The 22,505-nt window shown below is 42.7% G+C and overlaps 1 protein-coding gene across 1 annotated transcript in view; it reads right to left on the bottom strand.

The window, feature by feature from the left end:
- SPON1 (spondin 1) overlaps positions 1–22,505 on the bottom strand; it is a 250,264-nt gene that overhangs the window by 211,882 nt on the left and 15,877 nt on the right. Inside the window, exon 2 of the mRNA XM_032427131.1 lies at positions 20,412–20,518. Coding sequence (XP_032283022.1) covers positions 20,412–20,518 — 107 coding nt within the window. The remainder of the gene's footprint in view (positions 1–20,411; positions 20,519–22,505) is intronic.

A 22,505-nucleotide genomic window follows, 5' to 3' on the forward strand; every position in this document is an offset into this window, starting at 1 on the left:
GAAGGAGCCATTGGCCATTGAAGTCTCCCAGGAAGGTTAGAGAGGGAGGTTGTCAGAGCCCAGACAGAGAACGTGGCTTTGGGAGGAGGGAGAGAGTGCTCCGTTACCTTAGCGGGAGGATGGTAAGGAAAGATGCAGGTAGGTTGATTAACTTGATACCAACAAGTTAAGGAGTTTTGGTCCAGGAATTTTCCTTTTTTTGTGTGGGTGTGTGTGTTGTTGTTGTTGTTGTTATTGTTTTTCCTATAGAAAAAGAGACTAGGCCATTTGATAAGAGTAATGTAGAAAGAGGTAGAGAAAGGTGAGAAATTAGAGGAAATCAGCAGTAGGGAAATGGGAAAGAGAACCTTCCAGAATAATTTAGTCAGATTGCCAGGCAGGTTGAGGGCCCTCCACGGGCAGTGATGCTAAGTAGATGTGTGTGGCAAGCAGAAAGGTCCCCCTAAAATATATTCACCTCCTAATCCCTGGAACCTGTGCATATAACCTTACGTGGCAAGAGATGTGATTAATTTAAGGATCATGAGAGGCATTTATCCTGGATTACCTGGGTGGGCCCTAAACGCAATCATATGCATCCTTAAAAAATAAAGGCAGGAGGGCTGAGACAGAGACACAGGGGAGAAGGCCATGTGAAGACAGGGGCAGAGACTACAGTGATGTGGCCACACGTCAAGACTGCCGGCAGCCCCCAGACACTGGAGGAGGTGAGGAGGGGATACTCTATCTCTATATCCCCTAGAGGGAATGCTGTCCAGTTGACACCTTGATTTTGGCCCAGTGAAACTGATTTTGGACTTCTGGACCCAGAACTAGGAGAGAATAAATTTCTACTGTTTAAGCCACCAAGTGTGTGGTACTCTGTTACAGCAGCCCCTGGAAACTCATACCATGTCAGTCCACCTAACTGCACTGCAGTGAGACTTCCTGCAGGGCTCAGATGCAAGCATACAAAGAAGAAGACATGCTCATTCAGGGTTGGAGTCTGGCCAGGTGGGTATGAAGACAGGGATAAGGAGGTTCTGGGTTCCAGCAGGAGAGTTAATGGGACATTGAGTTTAGATGAGCAGGAGCAAGAAGAGAGGAGGGGGGAGTCAGATGGAGAGGTAGCAGAAGGCTCGGTGGACTGGCCGCCCACCACCCATGGCCAAGCAAGAAGCCTGAGTCCTACTCAGCCCTTCATCTGTTCCCAGTATTCAACTGGTCAAGAACCCTGGCCATGCAAGCTCTTTAATGTCGGTGGTGAATATTCATCTCTTGATGGGTGGGCCTCATCATCTTTCCTATGGCTCTTTCCACAACCTCCTAACCAGCCTGCCTGCCTTTGGTCTTACATTTTCCAAATCCTTCTAGATTGATGAGTTATCTTCCCCAAATGCAGATTTAATTATAATTAATTATAATGTCGTCCCCTAGTCTAAAACTCTCCTCCTCTTGCCAACAAACGTATTTCCATCTGCAGTTGGTAAAAAGATAAAATCCATAGCCCTAAACTGGCAGGGAAGGGCATTTAGATTCTGGCTTTCCTCAGTTTCCTCTCATGCCCTAAGCTATGCACTAGCAATTTGGAATTCCTTGCCATTCCCAGATCATAGCACTGTTTTCCATGCCTCCAATCCTTTGGCCTTGCTTTTCCCTCTGCCAGTGCCACCCTCTCCTCAAGCTTTGAAATTCAGCTAAAGATTAGCTTCTCCCATGCTCCCTAATAATAAGTGCTAATCCTTATTAAGTACCAAATGTATTAGACATCATGTTAAATCCTTTTCCTAGAACTACCTCATTTGATTCACCCAGTGAAGTAGATACTATTATTACCATTCCCCTTTTACTGGGGGGGAAGAAATGGGCTTAGAGAGGCCATGGAATGGAGTTGCAGAATCAGGATTCAGGATTTGAACTCAAGTCTCTCAGGCTCTAGAGGTGAACTGTCAACACTGTATTACTGGACCCAATGGGGATGACCACACCTCTTTTGTGCTTCAGAAGCCCGCTGTGCTTACCCTTAAGGAGCTGTGGTAATGATTATGAAAGTTATGGTAACTAATGTTAAACCACTTAACTACGTGCCCAGGATTCTGATTGTCGTTTGTAGGTTTAACCTCTTCATTATTTCTATTTTTTAGACAAACAAATGGAAACTAGGAGGGCTCAAGTCACACAGTTAGCAAGGGTAGAACAGGGATTTAAATCCATGCTGTCTAATTCAAAAAGCCACAGTTTTAACTTATCCTCCCTCTCAGCCCAAAGTCTAGAACATGGCAGTGGGCAACAAATGTTTAAGTGAAGTATGAATGGGCGTCATTATTATGTAGATGGCGCTTACAGCTATAGGAATGGATGAGCCTACCTTGGACTGTAGGGAAAGAACAGAAAGGGACGCAGGACTGAGTCTGGGGGAGTGCAACATTTAGAGCAGTGGGTCTCGGTGAGGGCAATTTTGTCCCCAGGGGACATTTGACAGTGTCTGGAAACTTCTTGGGTTATTACAACTGGTGTGTGGGAGGGTGCTACTGGTCTTCAGTGGGTAGAGGCCGGGGATGCTGCTCAACATCCTTCAATGCACAGGACAGCTGCCGCCAACGAAGAATTATCTGATCCCAAATGTCAATAGTGCTGAGTCTGAGGCACAGATTTAGAGGTCAGGTAGAGAGGAGAAGCAAATAAAGCCATAACCATAGCCAGAAAGAAAAATAAAGAATACTGGGAAGATATGAGAGGAGAGTGTTTTAGGACACAGAAAGTGGTTAGTCCTCTCCGACACTGAAGGATATGTAAGAAGTGTCTACTGACAACATGGAGACCGTCAAAGAAACTGGAAGAACCAGATCAGTGGAGTAATAGGGCTAAATCCAGGCTGATGGGGTTAAGAAGCGAATGGATGGTGAAGATATAAGAAAAACAATATGTAGGCATAACTCTCTTGAGATACGTGGCTCTGAAGGGGGAGCAGAGGAAGGAAGGTCGTGGTGGGAGGAGAAGTGCAGTCCTAGGACATTTTGGGGTTTTTAATGATAGGAGATCCTGGCCGCACTGCCTCCTCCCCAGCCTGGACCCCTGACCAGCCTTCTCAATGGTGCCCTGGTTCCCTCTCCTCTTGGCTGGATGCCTGTGCCTTCCCATCCATTGTACCCCTGGGTTTGTCAGTCCTGAAAAAATCACACCACCTGTTCACTTGGCTCCCGCAACCAGGCTCTTGAGGGTTGATGGAGAAAATTTCAAATCTAGTGTGAAGCTTCCTCCTAGGAGTGTGTTTTCTAAACTGGGTCTCTCTGTCATTAGGCAGTCTTTCCATTCACCTTGCAGACTTCATACTTATTCCTGCCCTTGTTCCCAGCCTCTTCCAGCTCCTCAGTCCTCAGCCCTGTCCTTGCTCCTCTACAGATGAGCTCGCCTCTACCTACTTGGAAAACACTTGTTGAGCATGTTTCTGGCCAAGCTGTCCTCAATGTTTATATATTTCTTGAAGTGTGGTCTGTGGGGCACCTGTACCAGATTTACCTGGGGTGTTTCTTAAGAAATGCAGGTTCCTCTGCCCCAAGTCCTTACCCTCGTACATGCATAGGATCCAATTCTCTGGGTCGGGGCCCAGAGAGATGCATTATAAACAAGAACCCAGGAGATGCTGATGCTTGCTACAATTTGAAAAACAATGTTATATATTATTTGATCTTCTCAATAATCTTGTGAGGGAGATATTACTATTAAAGTCTGAATTATATGGAGAGCATCCTACAGGAACTCTGTCACCTTCATTTCTTGTTCATCAGATTGTTGTATATTTTCACCGGTTTTCTTTGCCTTCCCCCCAACCCTCAAATAAAGAAGCATTCCCTCCCACCCGTGATCAAGAGTAGGAGAGTAAGTCCTCTTTAAAAGGCTGCCTTTGATCCAAACCCTCCTTTTGTAATCGTCCCACTGTTTTTGGACATTCTGAACTTTCTTTTCTTTTTTTTACTGCTTTTTTCTCTCTGCATTTCAGTTTGGAAAACCTTTACTGACATATCTTCAAGCTCACTGATCCTTTCCTTGGCCATGTCTGATCTATCGGTGAGTCCAACAAAGGTGTTCTTCATATCTGTTACAGTGTTTTTAGCTTCCAGCATTTTCTTTTGATTCTTTTGTAGAAATTCAAATTCTTTGCTTACATTACCATCTGTTCTTGCATGTTGTCCACTTTTTTTCCTTACAGTGCTTAGCATATCAGTCACAATTATTTTAAATTCCCAGTCTGATAATTGTAAAATCTCTGCTCTAAGTCTGGTTCTGATGCTTGCTTTGTCTCTTCGGACTGGGTTTTTTCTTGCCTTTTAGCATGCCTTGTAATTCTGTGTTGAAAGCTAGACACAGTCTATAGGATGATCGGAACTGAGATAAATAAAACTTTAGTGTGAGGTTTTCTGTTTATCTGGTTGGAAGTTAGGCTGTGTTTAATGTTTGCTGTGGCTGTAGGTGTCAGAGGCTTCAATTCCCTCTAGTATCCTTATTTCTGTCTTCTCTATTATCATTTGTTTTCTCTAGAAACTCCTTCTTAAATAGCGTTTGTGTCTTGAATCTCTCTTGGTTATAATCCACTGTCATACTAGAGCCCTGTTGATGGGACAATAAGGTATAGGGAGAGGGAAACAGTCTATAACCTTATGATTAAATCTCAGTTTTTTACTGGGCCTGTCTCTAGGCTGTGACTTTCAGAAGAATTTCTTAGCCTTTTTTTTTTTTTTTAAACCCTTCTTATGTGAGATAGGAAGGCAATAGGAAGCTAGAGTTGGCTAATTGCCCTTCCTAAAGCCCAGATAAGGTTCTGGTAGTTTCACTTGAGGGCAGATCTTATTATGGACACTGTTTTGGATATATTTCAGAATGGTTATTTTTTCCCCTCCCTCTGCCTGAAGCAGAAGAGAATTTTTCTCTGATCTTTACCAGATGAGAATATGGTGGGGCTTCTGGAGGTAGAAGTCATAAAAGTGTGGAGATCCCCCAATACTGGGCTCTGAGGAGTTTAACTCTCAAGCTAGTCTATACTCAGCCTCTAGCTATCTGTCAGTGACCACGTAAGTGTCCCTTCAGGTACCGTCTCCAGCAGCTTCTGCTCCTGAGAAGCTGTGATTCTCAATAACCCCTGTCTCTCCAGTTTTGGGGCAAGGAGGAGCAGTTTGTCTTGTGTCCTCAATTCACTGATGGATATAATTAGAGTTATTGATTTTCAGTTTTTCAGCTTTATTCTTGTAAGAACAACGGTAGACTTTCAAGCTCTTTATATGTCAAGGCAGAAACTGGGAATCCTTATCTCATCTTTACAACTCTCTGAGTTAGTATTTTTCCAAACTGACAGGCAAGGAAACTGAAGCTTAGCAAGGTTAAATTAAGTGGCCCAAGCTTATGCAGTCAGTGAGGGGTAGAGCAGCTATGTTGCCACTAAAATGATAAAATTAAATTGGGATTCAGGCAAAGTCCTATACTAGGATCCTGAAAGGCAGCTGCACAAGTACAGGCTGCTTTGGAAAGAGGCCAGGAGGTATGTGTAAGCATGTGTGTCCTCATATAGATACATATGAAGAAACCCTAGGATGTCAGCGGACTTTGGGAAGGAAAGGGGTTGAAAGTAGGTGCCAGAATCCTTGTTTTTACCAAAAAGTCAGTGTCATTCTATTGTCAAAAAGAACAACTTGTTTTATGGCTGAATTTAAAAAGGCATCCTGGGGCGCCTGGGTGGCTCAGTTGTTAAGCCTCTGCCTTCGGCTCAGGTCATGATCCCAGGGTCCTGGGATCGAGCCCTACATCGGGCTCCCTGCTCTGCGGGAAGCCTGCTTCTCCCTCTCCCACTCCCCCTGCTTGTGTTCCCTCTCTCTCTGTGTCTCTGTCTGTCAAAAAAAAAAAAAAAAAAATCTTAAAAAAAAAAATAAAAAGGCATCCTAGGGGCACCGCCTGGGTGGCTCAGTCGGTTGAGCGTCCGACTCTTGAATTCCACTCAGGTCATGATCTCAGGGTCATGAGATTGAGCCCCATGTCAGACTCCAGGCTGAGCCTGGAACCTGCTTAGGATTCTCTCTCTCTTCTACTCCTCCCCCACTCCGTGTATGTGCACGCTGTCTCTCTGAAAATAAATAAATAAATAAATAAATAAATAAATAAATAAATAAAAAAAAAGGCACACGTAAGAAACTGACAGCTATTTATTAAATGCCTACTATGTGTCAGGCACTGTGATAGTGCTGAACAAAGCAGTGCCCCTACTTTCAGGGGCACCTGGGTGGCTCAGTCGTTAAGCGTCTGCCTTCGGCTCAGGTCGTGATCCCGGGGTCCTGGGATCGAGCCCCACATCGGGCTCCCTGCTCCGCGGGAGGCCTGCTTCTTCCTCTCTCACTTCCCCTGCTTGTGTTCCCTCTCTCACTGTGTCTCTCTCTCTGTCAAATAAATAAATAAAATCTTTAAAAAAAAAAGCAGCGCCCCTACTTTCATGGAGTAGACACTGTAGTGAGGAGAAATAGCAAATAAGCCCTCAAGTTATAACATGCCAGGTGGTGACAAGTGAAAAGAAGAGAACCAAAGCAGGGTAAATGGGATTGAGTGATGGGGATATTGTTTTATAAGATATGGTCAGAAATGGACTCTTTGACAAAAATGACCTATGAGCAGAAACCTGAAAGAAGTGAGGGAGAGAGCCTTTTGGATACCTGGAGGAAGAGCATCCTGGGCGGAGGGAAGAGGAAATGAAGAGTCCCCGAAGCACGCATCAGTGGCTTAGCTGAAAATAAAGGCTCATTCAATCTGCAGATGATGTAAAGCTGTGAGGACAGTGATGAACTATGTTGGATAAAAGATGCCAAATCTAGAAAATCTTGAAATGCTGAGAGATGAGCCATGTTGAACAAGCAATGTATTAGGGCAAAAATCTAAGGTCTTGAACTTTATTTCAAGAAGGTAATTGCACAAGAATGGGATTTGCAAGTTGTGGTTTAGTAACCAGGTGGTAAATGGATGGGAACTCCTTCCAGCCAATACTCTGGTCTCCCCAAAACAAAGAACTATGGAACATCAGGTATCAGTGGGGGCAACGGGAGGGATAGCTTTGTGTCCAAGGGGGTTTACCAAGACAAAGTAACTTGGCAAAGGTTATATATCCTCTCTAAAAGTAAGATCTGAATCAACTCCTACTCAAATTCCTACTTGATCAGATGTGACAGAAAGTGATATAATAATATACATCAAGAGCTTAAAAACTATCTGATACAGAAACTTGTGGTTCTATCCCATGGAAATGATCTAAAATATAGAAAAGTAATGTCCACAGGGCAGGAAATTTTGTCTGTTTGATCATAGCTATATTCTCACAGCCTAGAACATGCCTTGTACCTACTAGTCTTAATAAATATTTAACAAATATTTGTGGAATGAATAAATAAATGAAAAAGGATTTCTTTATAAAAAAAATTTTCTAATATTTTAAAAATTTACCGAAATTTCCTACAATAGGCTACTGTTTAAGTAAACTATGATCCATTCACTCTTTGGATTGAACTCTATTTTAAAAAGCAAACAGATGGTTTAAATGTTTGTAACACCAGAATTAAGATCTGTCCCATAAAGTAATTAGATCTGGAATGGAGAATAAAATGATTATTCTCATTTTAAAGATGAGGGGATTGCAAGGCCACACACTGACTTACTGGCATTTTCAAGCTACTTAATACATACGTGATAAAAATTCTTTTGAAGAGGACATGAACAAATGGAAAGATATTCCATGCTCATGGATTGGAAGAATTTATGTTGTGAAAATGTCCATACTATCCAAAGCAATCCTCAAATTCAATGCAATCCCTATCAAAATACCAACAGCATTTTTCACAGAACTAGAATAAATACTAAAATTTGTATGGAACCACAAAAGAATAGCCAAGGCAATCTTGAGAAAGAACAAAACTGGAGGTATCACAATCCTAGATTTTAAGATATGCTACAAAGCTGTAGTAATCAAAACAGTATGGTATTGGCACAAAAATAGACATGTAGATCAATGCAACAAAACAGAGAGCCCAGAAATAAACCCACACTTACATGGTCAATTAATCTATGACAAAGGAGGCAAGAATATACAATGGGGAAGGACAGTCTCTTCAGTAAATGGTGTTGGTAAAACTGGACAGATACACACAAAAGAATGAAACTAGACCACGTTCTAACACCATACACAAAACTAAACTCAAAATGGATTAAAGACCTAAATGTGAGACATGAAACCATAAAATTCCTAGAAGAAATCACAGGCAGCCATTTCTTTAATTGGCCTTAGCAACATTTTTCTAGATATGTCTCCCGAGGCAAGAGAAACAAAAGCAAAAGTAAACTATTGAGACTACATCAAAATAAAAAGCTTTTGTACAGCAAAGGAAACCATCAACAAAATGAAAAGGCAACCTACTGAATGAGAGAAGATATTTGTAAATGATATATCTGATTAAGGGTTAATAACCAAAATATATAAGGAACTTAGACAACTCTACATCAAAAAACAAATAATCTGATTAAAAATGGGCAGAGGACCTGAATAGACATTTTTCCAGAGAAGACATACAGATGGAAAGATATTCAACATCATTCATCATCAGAGAAATGCAAATCCAAATGACCATGGGATGTTACCTTACACCTGCCAGAATGACTAGAATCAAAAAGATAAGAAAATGGGGCACCTGGGTGGCTCAGTGTTAAGCGTCTGCCTTCAGCTCAGGTCAGGATCCCAGGGTCCTGGGATCGAGCCCTGCATTGGGCTCCCCGCTCCACGGGAAGCCTGCTTCTCCCTCTCCCACTCCCCCTGCTTGTGTTCCCTCTCTCGCTGTGTCTCTCTCTGTCAAATAAATAAATAAAATCTTTAAAAAAAAAAAAAGAAATAACAAGTGTTGGTGAGAATGTGAAGAAAGGGAACCCCTTGTGCACTGTAGGCAGGAATGCAAATTGGTGCAGCCACTATGGAAAAACAGTATGGAGGTTCCTCAAAAAATTAAAAATAGAATTCCACTACTGGGTATTTACCCAAAGAAAACAAAACCCACCGGGGTGCCTGGGTGGCTCATTCGTGAAGCGTCTGCCTTCGCCTCAGGTCATGATCCCAGGGTCCTGGAATCGAGCCCCGCATTGGGCTCCCTGCTCTGCGGGAAGCCTGCCTCTCCCTCTCCCACTCCCCCTGCTTGTGTTCCCTCTCTCGCTGTCTCTATCTCTGTCAAATAAATAAATAAATAAAATCTTTAAAAAAAAAAGAAAAAGAAAAACAAAACAAAACCCACTAATTTGAAAAGATATATGCACCCTTATATTTATTTCAGCATTATTTACAATAGCCAAGATATGGAAGTAAGCCAAGTGTCCATTGATATATGAATGGATAAAGAAGATGAGGCATCTCTCTATATAATGGAATATTGCTCAGCCTTAAAAAAAAAAAAAAAAAAGGATAAGATCTTGCCATTTGTGATAACATGCATAGACCTAGAGGATATTATGCCAAGTCAGACAGAGAAAGACAAATACCACATGATTTCCCTTATATGTGGACTCTGAAAACAAAACAAATGAATAAACAAAAAGCAGAAAGAGACCCATAAATACAGAGAACAAACTGATGGTTGCCAGAGGGGAGTACTGGGGGGGCGGGGTTGTTGGACAAAATGGGTGAAGTAGAGTGGTAGATACAAGCTTCCAATTATGGAATGAATAAGTCACAGGGATGGAAGGTGCAGCATAGGGAATATAGTCAATGGTATTTTTTTTTTTTTTTAGTTATTATTTTTTATTGAAGCATAGTTGACACACACTGTTACATTAGTTTCAGGTGTAAAACATAGTGATTTGACAATTCTATACGTCCTCACCACAAGTGCAGCTCCCATGTCACCATATAACACTATTACAATACCATTGACTATATTCCCCACACTGTACCTTTCATCCCCATGACTTATTCATTCCATAACTGTGGGAGCATGTACCTCCCACTCCCCTTCACCCATTTTACCCAATCTCTTACCCCCCTCCCCTCCGGCAACCATCAGTTTGTTCTCTGTATTTATGGGTCTGTTTCTGTTTTTTGTTTGTTTTATTTTTTATTATTTATTTATTTATTTTAAAGATTTTATTTGACAGAGAGAGACACAGTGAGAGAGAGAACACAAGCAGGGGGAGTGGGAGAGGGAGAAGCAGGCTTCCCGCCGAGCAGGGAGCCCGATGTGGGGCTCAATCCCAGCACCCTGGGATCATGACCTGAGCCGAAGGCAGGCGTTTAACGACTGAGCCAGCCAGGCACCCATTTGTTTTATTTTTTAGATTCTACATATAAGTGAAATCATATGGTATTGTCTTTGTCTGACTTATTTCACTTTGCATAATACCCTCTAGGTCCATCCTTGTTGTCACAAATGGCAAGATCTCACTCTTTTTTATGGGTGAGTAATATTCTATTGTATAAGTATACCACATCTTCTTTAGCTATTCATCTATTGATGGACACTTGGGTTTAGTCAATGGTATTGTAATAGTGCTGTATGGGGACAGATGTGGTGAACACAGCATAATGTATAGAGTTATCAAATCACTATGTTGTACACCTGAAACTGATATAACGTTGTGTGTCAACTACACTCCAATTAAAAAAAAATTAAAAAAATGTAAAAGTGAAAATAGGGGCCCCTGGCTGGCTCCATCAGAAGATCATGTGACTCTTGATCATGGGGTTGTGGGTCTGAGCCCCACGTTGGGTGTAGAGATTACTTAAAAATAAAATCTTTAAAAATAATAATAATAAAAGTGAACAATAAAAATGAGAGGATTGCAAGGTTACACAGTGCTTACTGGCATTTTGAGCTACTTAATACATACCTGATAAAAGTTCTTTGGGGGCAGTAACAGTTATATATTGTCTGCTAAACAATTCTACAATGTATGTAAAAATGATTTCCAGACCTTTAGAAAGATAGATGTGGAAACAATACTAGTTCCCATGCAAGAAAGCGTGAGACCAACTAATGCCCACAAACAAGTGGGAAGGGCCAGAAATTCCAGCAGCAAGTCATCCATCAATTTGGAAAACATTTATCAACTTGCCAGAGTGCCAAGTCTTTGGGAGGCCGTGGGAATACAGAGATGGCCACGGCCCAGATTTCTTTCGGTCTGCAGACTCATGGAGGGGAACAGGGATTTAACACATCAGGGCCACAGGGTGTGAAGAACCGGAATAAAGGGAGGTGCCAAGCATGTGAGAGCTCAGAGATGGGGAAGGGGCCCAGACTCCAAAGGGGATGGAAGTAGGACACGGGGGTCGGGGTGATGGCACGGGAAGGACCTGTGAGGTGATAAACCCCGTGTGCTCTCTGGAACAACCCTGAGAGGATTTTTAGAGGACAAGTAGTTGACTTCTGTGTGCCCCTCCCGCACTTCTGCTCCCGGAGCTACACGAGATGCTGAACAGACGAAATAGCACAGAGTCTGTTTTCACGTTTTTCCATCCCAGTCCACGGCCGTTTGTGGCCCTGTGCCCTTTGTCACGTGTCTATTTCACTCTAGTATTACCTCGCCTATGTGATGTTGATGAGAACAGTGCCCACCTCATGGGATGGGTCAGAAACAGACAGCAAATTAGTACATTTATTTATTTATTTATTTATGTGACAAGTGTGTGCTGAGTGCCTGTTGGGTGTGCTGTCCTGAAAGAAACAGACGGTGCTATTCTCATGGAACTTACGGCTAAGAGGGAGAGAATTAAACAACCAGACTAGTTTGTACCTGGAGGTGATAGTCGTGGTTTCCTCTGTCTATTCATTCCCCCCGTGTGCAGCCTTTGTCAAAGTATCATTTGAACCAGTTTTCAGTGAAGCTGCTGTGTGCGAGGAGGTCACAAAGCCAGTCATGGAGCCCCTCCAACCACCTAGCACCCTCACCGACCAGAGTTTTGCATTTATTTACTGGGTATCCTGGATCCAGCAACGCTGAAGTTTTTCCATTTTACTTCAGAGCTTTCTCAATCATATGCCAATGAAGATAGAAAGAGTTAGACAAGCTGGGATCTCCCCTCACTGGTAGAGTTGGACAGACAGCGCATTGGTTATACCTCAGATGGGATGTCTGCTCACACCTCCAGAGGGATGGGGTTTGTGATTCACTGGCCACAGAGATGTGGAAAGGGCACCGAGCTGCTGGCTCAGGAGGAAGAGACATTGATTGAGTGTCCACTGCATCCCGGCACTGTGTTGGGAATTCTACATAAATTATCTCCTCCGCTTCTCAAAATAACCTGTATCATCCCGATTTTATAGACGAAGGAACTAAGATTTCAAAGAAATTAAGTGACTTCTCCACCCAGCTGGTAGAGGCAGAATTTGAGCCCAGGTCTGCTGACTCCAAGACCATGTTCTTTCTACACACCCAGTGTATATTGTAAATAGAAAAGTTAAGTTAGAATTGGAAGAATAATGGGACACATGGTCCTTTTTGAAGAAGAAAATCAGCCTAGAAATAGGAATGCTTTCTTCTGTCATAATAACCCATAATAACCCAGCAGCATAATAACACTGTCAAATTCCAAATGACCACCTCTAGAAATAAAGGAGCTAATATATATATATAATGTATATACACGTGTGTGTGCATGTGTGTGTGTGTGTGTGTGCAGAGAGAAAGAGAGGCTTTGGTTTAACCCTGTAATTTAATTCTTGAAATTAATAATAAGGGAATGCTCACAGATACTAACAAAGATTTATGTGTTGTGTTCATTGCAGTGGCTTTTTTAGGAGTAAACAGAAAAAAATAAAAAGGAAAACTGGAACTACCTATCTTGCCCGACAAGAGGAATGGTTGAATAAATTTATAATTCAATGGATTAGTGGAGTATTATAAAGCCATTAAAATTCATGCAGTGGAATAATGTTTAATTGCATTGAAATATACTCATAATATAATGTTCATGAAAAATAAAAGAGGATATAAGACCCTATATATAGTCTGGTTCCAATATTTGTTGAACAACTACATATATGCATCTATATTTAAAATCTGGGAGGAAATGTACCCAACTGTTAGTAATGATTATCTGTAAGATGACATTTTTTATTTCTTCTTTATCCTTCTCTGTATTTATCCTTTTCTGTATTTTCCAACACAAAACAAGGGTGTGCTCTGTTGCTCCAGTCCCCATAGAGCATCTGGTTCTCAGACTAAGGACTTGCTTGCTTGGAAGGAAAGTGCTTTTCGTCCTTCCTGGTAGCAGACACCAGAGATTGGGGCTGTGGAAGCCTGAGGACCCAATGTCTACCCCAGGCATTCACAAGGCAAGCTGCTTTTCACTCTTCTTACAAATGATTTTAGATGGTAATTTTAAAAAAGAAAGCTACGGTCGAACAAGAGGTATTGTCATTGCTTTTAAAATGTGTTCTTTTGATGGTTCTTTTACAATCACATCTCCACAGAGGCATTTTACACCAAGTGAGTTCCTGAAGGGAAGAGGTTGGCATAGCATGTCTTTCATCCCCTGGTTCATTCATTCATTTGTTAATTCATTCATTCATGTAAGAAAACTTACTGTGTCCTTGCTGGGCTCTCTGTACTAATCAAAGATGATATAGTGAAACATTAAATAGGAAAAGTTTTAAAATAGAGGTCTGAGGAAAGAGTAGAGTAGTCTTCACACATCCCCTTCATCTTCAACCCTTGTCCGCCTATAAGCTTCAACCACCCAAAGAGACAACTCAAAGTAATCACCTCTACAAATGTCCTTTCTCTCCTCCCAAATCAGCACTCATGCCTCACTTCCTGAAGATGCCTGTTTTCTTATCTGCACACACGCAGCAATTCTAGCATCTAGGATGTTGCAATATGGTTCTTTCTATATAGTTCTTATCTGCTTGCTTAATGTGCTTCCATAAATCCAAGTCTCTCTTCTTCTACATGTGCAATTGGCTTACCCTATGTCACAGGGAGGAAATGATAGAACTTCCCTAGGGTAAACAAAGGAGACTACCCCAATATCTAAAGAAGTAAATAATCTAGGTGTTCCTATAACCCACTTGGGATCCTCCAGTGTACATAGCATACCAGGGTTGGGAAGTTCTGTGGTAGATCTCGACCTCCTGATATCAGGGGCCAGGCCTTAATTATCCATCTCAGTATGCTCCGAGCCTAGTGTGTTGCCTTTCACATCGCTGGTAATTAGTGCTTTCACTAATTCACCTGAGCCAGCATTTACTGAGTGTTCACCATGTGCCAGGTACGGTGCTGATTGTTAGTATTCTAGTGAGCAAAACAGATACGGTTTTGCCCTACAATTTGGTAGGGGCAGAGTAATATTGAACAAATAATCCTACAAACAAATACATAATTCTAAGTTATAAAAACCACTCGGAAGGGAAAGTACAGAGTGCTATGAACGCTAAGGAACTATCTGAATGAACGAATGAAAGAAAACACTATATTTTACACTGTAGTATTCATTCACTAGGAAGGTGTAGTCTATATATAGAGAGAATATTGTAAGCTCTCTCAGGATGGATGAAGAATCCCATAAGACAATCTAACTCCTGTGTTTATGCTTCTATGAGGTGTCCTAAGACCTCATTAGTTTTTCATATCTCATAGGTGACTCGTTCTGAACTTAAAGGCAACTAAAAATCCTAAGGTATTTTGTTGTTGTTTGTTTAATGTGCTGCCATAAATTCAACTATCTCTTTTTGTATACGTTCAATTGGTTATTTGGATCTAAGTAGGTGGCTTTCTGTGTTCCTCCATTAACTTTCATCTTGCTAGATCTGGTCTATCAACTTGACCTATGCCAAATCTATGATTGGGGATTTCCCTAATCCTAGTCCTGACATGGGAATATATAGTCCTCTTCACGTCACTGGGTGTGGTTACCACAATGAAATGCCCATATCAGGTTGTTGAAAGGAGTGCTGAGTGGAATTTTATAATCACCTTTGCAATACATATCAAAAACATTAAAATGTCCATATCCTTTGCATTTGCAATTATAGTTATGGGAATCTATTCTAGCAAAATATTACCAAACAAGGAAAAACATATGCAAAAGATGTTTTTACTCCATTATTTATAACAGTGAATCACAGATTGAAAAATCCTAGTACCTTTTAAGAGGCATGATTAAGCTTAGGTGGCTATAACAAGAGAAATTTTTCCTATAAACTAAGAAAATTCCTAAGAACAGGCTTGCAATGGCATTTTATTTTTAGAAAAGTGTGTCTAAACCTCTTTGAGCTTCTCACATAGCTCCGGACCCATTAGATGCTAATACAGATTATTAATGAAGAAAAAATGAAAACAGGTTAGACACAGGTGATTAAGAATATGGAATAATTAGTTATTAAAAAGATACTTGTTTGTATGGTATTGATAAGGGATCTTCTCAGGCAAACAACCCTTTATAAATGAGGCTCTCTTCCTTTGATTGGCAGACTATTGCCTAAGCTGGTTGATGCATATACGGGCCTTAAAAAAAATAAAGGATGGTATTATAAATGAGCAGCTTAATATTTTGTCAATAAATATTTGAGTGCCTACTCCATGTGGGGCACAGTTGGGATACAGCAGCAAACAAGACAAATAAAAATCCCTGTCTCATGGAGCTTATAATTTAATGGAAGGGGGCAGAGAACACTCAAGTTGACAAGTAAAATGGCACATCATGTGCCAAAAAGGCAACAGGACAAAAATTAAGTGGGGAAGAAGGCTAGGAAGTCCAGCCCAGGAAATGAAGGAGGAGCGGGGAGGAAGTTTCAAATAGGGTGATCCAGATGGCCTCCCTGAGAAAGGGACATCTGAGCAGAGACCTGAAGGAAGTGGGAGAATGAGCTGGACAGTTGGCTGGGCCGTGAGCATTCCAGGGAGCAACTGGGTTTTAGCAATACAATTTTAAGGATTAGTGGGTTGCTTTTGTGCAGACAGTCCATACCCTGCATTCCTTGTCACTTTCAATTAACCATAAGTACACCCAGCTCGCTCATCAAAGAGAGAGTCCCATGTCTCTCCCTTCTGGCAGCCAGAGACAGATACCCTAGTTGGCACAGGCTGCCATGCTGGACCCGCTGTGGGAAGCAGAGGAGCAGCCCACCCCCTTCTCCCTGGGCCTCTGCCACCTGGTGAGAGGGCGACCCTGTACCCAGCCGCCCCATTCCCACCCCGCCGAGTCTAAAGGGGCATTAAAATTGACATTTGTTTGTACCCGGTGAGTCGGTGCGCCCTGTGTAAGGGCTCACTCATGTAGAAGCAAAATCACCCACTCTCAGAGCCACTTTTTAGAACGAAGAATGTAATCTTTGACCAGATTTAAAGAATAGGACAATTTCGTTGCTGTTGTGAAGTCCTCAACATTGTTGTCTTTGGAGTGAGGATGTTAACCAAGAAGTAGATCTAAAGATTTGTTAACCACTCCGTGTATGTGTTTAAAATCACCAGGGCGTTTGTAGTTTCTGGTCACCCGCTCGTGTTCCCGCCGCCGACTCGCTGCCAGCTGGCGGCGGAGGTAAAGGTAAGGTACGGTTCCAGGGAGGACACCGTCAGCCGCAGGGGGGCAGGGCTGTGTCTGCTCTTCTCACCGCCGTTACCCCCAGGGCCTACCTCAGGGCCTGGCATGCAGGAGACGCTCCATAAATGCTCAGGAATAAACGAAGATGACAGCTTTGGTAGACAGAGAAAAGACGTGTAGGCTAGAGTGGGAGGGGCACGTACAGAGACCCTGGTGTCTAAAGCAGGAGAGGGAAGACGGATGGGCTGTGATTCTCCCTCTCCGACCTCTGAGACCAGGGGAACCAAAGTGGAGTGTGCATTTAATGCACAAGGGCGAGGCAGGGGGTGGGGGGCACAGGAAGTATGAGGACATCAACTGGCACACGGTTTGGCCCCTTTCCCCCATGTAGATGTTGGATTACTTTGGTCAATTTACTTAGCACCTTGGAGACTCTGTTCCATCCTCTGGAAAATGGGGGTAACAACACTAACCTCACAGGGTTGCTGTGAGAACTAAGGAGGATAATGCATATAAAGCCCTCGGCACAGAGACTTCCGCCATAAAAAAGTCATAGTAGACCCTCACGTTTTCACTTCACACGGACACACTGAGAGACAGTGTAGATCGTGGTTGGGAGCAGGGATCTGGAGCCAACTGGCTGAGTCTGAATCTCAGCTTTATCACTCAGAGCTGAGCGGTCTTAAGAAAGTTGCTTAATTGCTCTGTGTCACAATTCCCTCATCTGTGAAAAACAGGACAACGATGCCTATCTCATTGCATTGCTCTGAGGATTAAATCAGTTAATAAATGACCACTGTGTCTCTCTCTGTCAAATAAATAAAAGTCTTTAAAAAAAACATATAAACCACTTAGAACACTATCTGGCACAGAAGCATTATTACTGTCTGCTTGGCGTTTTTCGTATCTGTTTCCCACTTTGATTCCTCCAGGGCTGGGGGAAGCAGCGAGACTATGAGGGAGCAGACACATATGTTGTTCTTGTCAGATGGGCTGGATCCAGGTCTCATTTCAACACTGGTTCTCAAACTCCAGCAGACACTGGGTTCACCCTGAGGCTTGTTAAAGCACAGGTCGTGGAGACCCCCACCCTCAGAGTTTCTCATTCAGTAGGTCTGGGTGGGGTTTGAGATTTTTTTATTTCTAACAAGTGCCCAGATGGGGCTGAGGCTGCTAGTCCAGGGACCACACTCGGAGAACCATCGTGATTTAACATGAAAGGATGTCCAAAGCTCCAAAAAAAGGAAGAAGGAAAGATGTGTAAAGAGATAAGAGTTCTGGAAAATTCCAAATACGACTGAACAATGGACACTAGTGGAAAGAATAATGTGTTCATTTATTCACTCAGTAAACATCTGCTCACTCCCCACTGTGAGCTGGGCCCTGTATTCACCCATCAATTGAAAGGACCAAGATTTAGGGGAGTAGAAACGACAGTGAGTTGGAGAGGACTATCAATATATCAAATTAAAACAGAATAGCCTTTAAAGAAAGAAGCCACATAACTCCTCATGCCTAACTCCACATCATGTCCCCATTAAGCCTAACTCAGGCATCATTTGTGTGTGTGTGTATGTGTGTGTGTGTGTGTGTGTGTGTGTGTGTGGTAGAATATACATAAAATTGACCATTCTAATGTTTTAAGTGCACAGTTCAGTGACATCAAGTACATTCACATTTTCATGCAGTCATCACTCCTGTCCCCCTCCAGAATGTTTTTTCATCTTCCAAACTGAAACTCTATACCTATTCATCAATGATTCCCTATTCCCTCCTCCCATGCATCCCCTGGCAGCTACCATTGAACTTTCTGTTTCTCCGCATTTGACTACTCTCGGTCCCTCACGTAAGTGGAATCATACAGCATGTGTCCTTTTGTGACTGGCTTGTTTCACTTCACACAGTGTCTTCAAAGTTCACCTATGGTGTAGCATGTGTCAGAATTCCCTTCCTTTTTAAGAATTCATATTGCACTGTATGTATACACCATGTTTGTTTATCCATTCTTGCATCAATGGATGCTTGGGTTGTTTACACCTTTTGGCTACTGTGAATAGTGCTACTATGAACATGGGTGTACAAATACCTGTTTGAACCCTGATTTCAACTCTTTTGAGCATATATCTCTAAGCAACATTTTAGAGCAGATTAATTTTGTTTGGGTGAAAATTAAGGTCACACATCCCCCATCCAACCCTCTACCTCTTCTCTTCATAGAACTTTACCCCTCCAGACACTCGGGCACCCAGATCTCTCAGCTGCCTGAATCTGAAAAATCATCTGCCCCTCCAGGTAAATTAGCACAACAGGGACCAGGGGAATATATCTCAATGCTTTGTGGGCTGAATGCATGCATGAATCTCCCTTTTGTTATGATGACAACCTTACCAACACACTGTCCAAACACACTCGTGCCAGGAGCTTATTCAGTACTATTCAGAGATTGAACAATTTAGTCTCTGGAATCAGACACCTGGTGGAGGAACCTGGCTTTACTATTTACTAGCTGTTAAAGCCAATGATTTAATCTTGCTAGTTTCAATTTCCTGATCCATAAAATAGGAATACTAGTTCCTATCTACTTGGTTGTTTGGAGAATCAAAGTGAGATGAGTTATACTAATTAAATTAAGATAAGATAAACCAAAATAAGCTAAAGAACTTAACCTAATGCCTGGCATATGGTCAGAACCCAACAAATATTGGGCATCGTTAGTATTATAATTATATTATAATTGGGTAACGTCTTCAGATATATGCCAAGAAAGTTCCTGCTACCTAAGTACACTGAAGGACATTACAATGAGCATGGAATTAACACTAGGCTAGAGGCCCAGAAGCCTAAACAATGGACATTTTTTAAAACATGGGATTCAAAATTACAACCTGGCTACAAAAGATTAAAAGATGTCTTTGGACGGGGAAGATATTTTGGGGCAGGGTCCTCTGTGGCACCCACAATTGCACCAGAGTCCCAGGCAGTTAACTATGGGTGTAAGTACTTTTGAGGTTTTTTTTTTTCTTCTCAGTTTGCAAATGGCAGATAAAAAACGGATTCTAGAACAATGGAAATTTAAGATGAGAAATGGTTACAGCCAATTTGACCAGGCCTCCTCCTAGGATGGCCCCAATCCTTCTGGGACATGTTCTGACGACTGGACGGCCTTTTTTCTAAACCTCTGAAAGGGGATGATGTTCCCGCCTTTTCCCTTGGAAGAATATTCCACGGTGAAATATGACTCACTGTCAGGGCCCTTGCCTTTGCGATTCTCTTTCTTCTCTTGACCCACTTTCGTCTTGCTGTGCCCTTTTGTACAAAGTCAAACGCAGCCTCCCCTGGAGGAGGTTGTTCTGTGAGGACTGACATTTAAAGACCATTACCACCTCTCACACTCAGCCCTGTTCATTTAGCCAAGCAAAGCATGTTTAATTCTTTTAATCTCCTCTCATAAATCAATCTCTTCATTCCCTTAATAGTCCTTCTCCTATGCTTCGTATTCCTTCCAGTCTGGCCATCCTAAGCTCTCGTTCCATTTACACTTGAGAATGGCCAGTCAGTCACGAAACGGCTCTCAGGAAAAACAGCCGGGCCCACCAGGGCTCCGAGTGCTCCCACGGTGCTGGGCTGTCTGCTGTCTGCAGGCACTGTGAGCCCAGAGGACAGCCCTGCCTGCTGGCTGGACCTGAAGGCCTTCAGGCATTTGCTGCCTACTCCATTTTGTGTCTTTCTAATGGACCTGACCCACCCTGCCTATGGTCAAGGGAAGTACCCGAGAAGCCACCTCAGGCACTTGGGTCTCTTCTGTCACTCAAGCTCCTCAGTATGTCCACCTTCCACCTGGCTTCCACCCACCAGGGCATGAGGGCCACGGAAGATCCCAGAGGGGTCTTACCTGGAAGGTCCCAGCGTGGTCTTCTTCCTTATCACCCTCTCTGTTCTCTTTGAGGGCAATTAAGGTGAATCCTCTGAAGTAGGAGGGAGGGGCAGCTGAAAGCGTTACTGTGGAGAGAGAGGAAAGCAAATTAAGAGCACAGGAATTAGCTGGCTTCCATCTGACAAACGGATGTTTGCGAGTTCTCCATCAATACGCCAGGCCTGTGGGTCGGAGGGACTGCGGACGGTGGAAAAGCCTCATCCCTTTGAGAGTTGTGAACTGTTGCCCTCCACCCTGCTCCCCCTTACATTTCAGAGCTTGCGAAATGCCTCAGCTATGATCTCAGTTGGGCCTCCCTGAACCAACAAAGGTTCGATGAGCTCCGTCCTAGTATCCACAATTTGATAAAGATAGTCCCTGGTCAGCAACTCCTGTCTTGACAGCTATCTAATGTTACACTTCCATTAGACTGGTCCAAGAGAAATCTAGCCTCTCACAGCAGAAACTCCCTTAGGAAGTCCTTTGGCGGGGAGAGACTGCTGTGTGTTTTCCAAAACATACTTCCTTTTTCTTGTGGGCTCTCAGCTAGACCACATTCCCAGCCTCCCTTGAAGTTAGGTCTGTTTGCACCCTCGTTCTGCCAAGGGAAAGCACAGACAGACATGATGCTTACCACTTCCTGCCTGGCCCACACAAACTTTCCACAGGATCCTCCACTCTTCCTTTCCCACCTATGGCTGCAGAATGCAGGGGATCCAGCAGAAGACTCTGGCGTCCTGGGAGAAGTGGTGGAGCCACAAGATGGGAGGAACCTGGGTTTCTGAATAACTACACAGAGAATCACCCACTGACCAGAAACATCCATATTGCACTTTGCATGAACTGGAAATAAACTTATATTACAGCAGCTGGAGTTATGAATCTACATTATACTCTTCCTTCTCACATCTACCCAGATAACTATGTTTTCATGGAAATCTAGCTCAAGGGCCTTCTCAGCAATAATGGTCATTCCTTCCTTTGTATCCCCAATTTCCCGAGATGGAAATCCTTTATTGCAATTTTGGCACTGCATTGCAATTCTCTTTTTACCTGCCTTCTCCACTGGACTGTGAGTTATGCTGGAGAGGAACTCATTTTAATTCTCTTTGTATCCCTAGCACCTAGCACAGAGCCTGACATCTAATAAATGCTCAACTTAGGTTTCTTGATATTTACATAAGTTGAGATTTAAATTACTGTGTGGATCAAAGTGCTAAGATTCTGGCCTTTAAACATGGAATTATAGACTATTAGAGCCTCAAGCCTATCCCAAGAATCCTCCATTCCAGCCTTCTATTTTCACAGACAGGAGACAAAGACACAGAGAGGTCAACAGACACCCCAAGGTAGTCAGACTATCCAGAGGCAGACTTAGGGCCAGACTCCCTCCGCAGCTGAACATTCCGCCCAGAATTGTACATAGTGAGTATATTTGGCATAGTATGGGTATTCCACAAGGGTTAAGTTTTGAAATTTTAAAAATCAGTTCATTTAACATATAACATTTATGTGATTCTGATAAGCAACCCCTTGTCAGGGAAGGATATTCTAGTCTTCTAGTTTCAGTCCTAAACATAAAGGACCCCCAAACCCTAAAAACTAAAACAACCGTCTTAGATAAGGCAGCAGTGGTCATAACGACATCTCAGGGAAGGACTTTGAGACACAAAGATTGCAAATCTCATGCTCTAATTGGTCAGTTCATCCCACAAAAGTAATAGAGCATTCTGATAGGCTACTGATGTCTAGAAAAGGTCAGATAGATCTTCCTAGCAAGGAAGAAAGGGTGAGAGAAAAAGCACAGTAAAATAGAGTCAGGAAAGTATGGTGCTCAACAGTGGCCAGCAGAAAATGATGACTATGATGTCAGAAGAAAGAGCTGAGATCTCTGAGGGACAGACTGACAGCCTTAGAGTAGTCTGAGGCTATCTAGAGTGGGGTGGCAAATGAACTAACAAAAGAAAACAGAAACAGACTCATGGTTACAGAGAATAATCCAGTGGTTGTCAGACGGGAGGGGAATGGGGGGATGGGTGAAATAGGGGAAGAAGATTGAAAGGTATAAACTTC

This window comes from Phoca vitulina, unplaced genomic scaffold, assembly GCF_004348235.1.
Source record: "Phoca vitulina isolate PV1807 unplaced genomic scaffold, GSC_HSeal_1.0 scaffold36, whole genome shotgun sequence".
Lineage (NCBI taxonomy): Eukaryota > Metazoa > Chordata > Mammalia > Carnivora > Phocidae > Phoca > Phoca vitulina.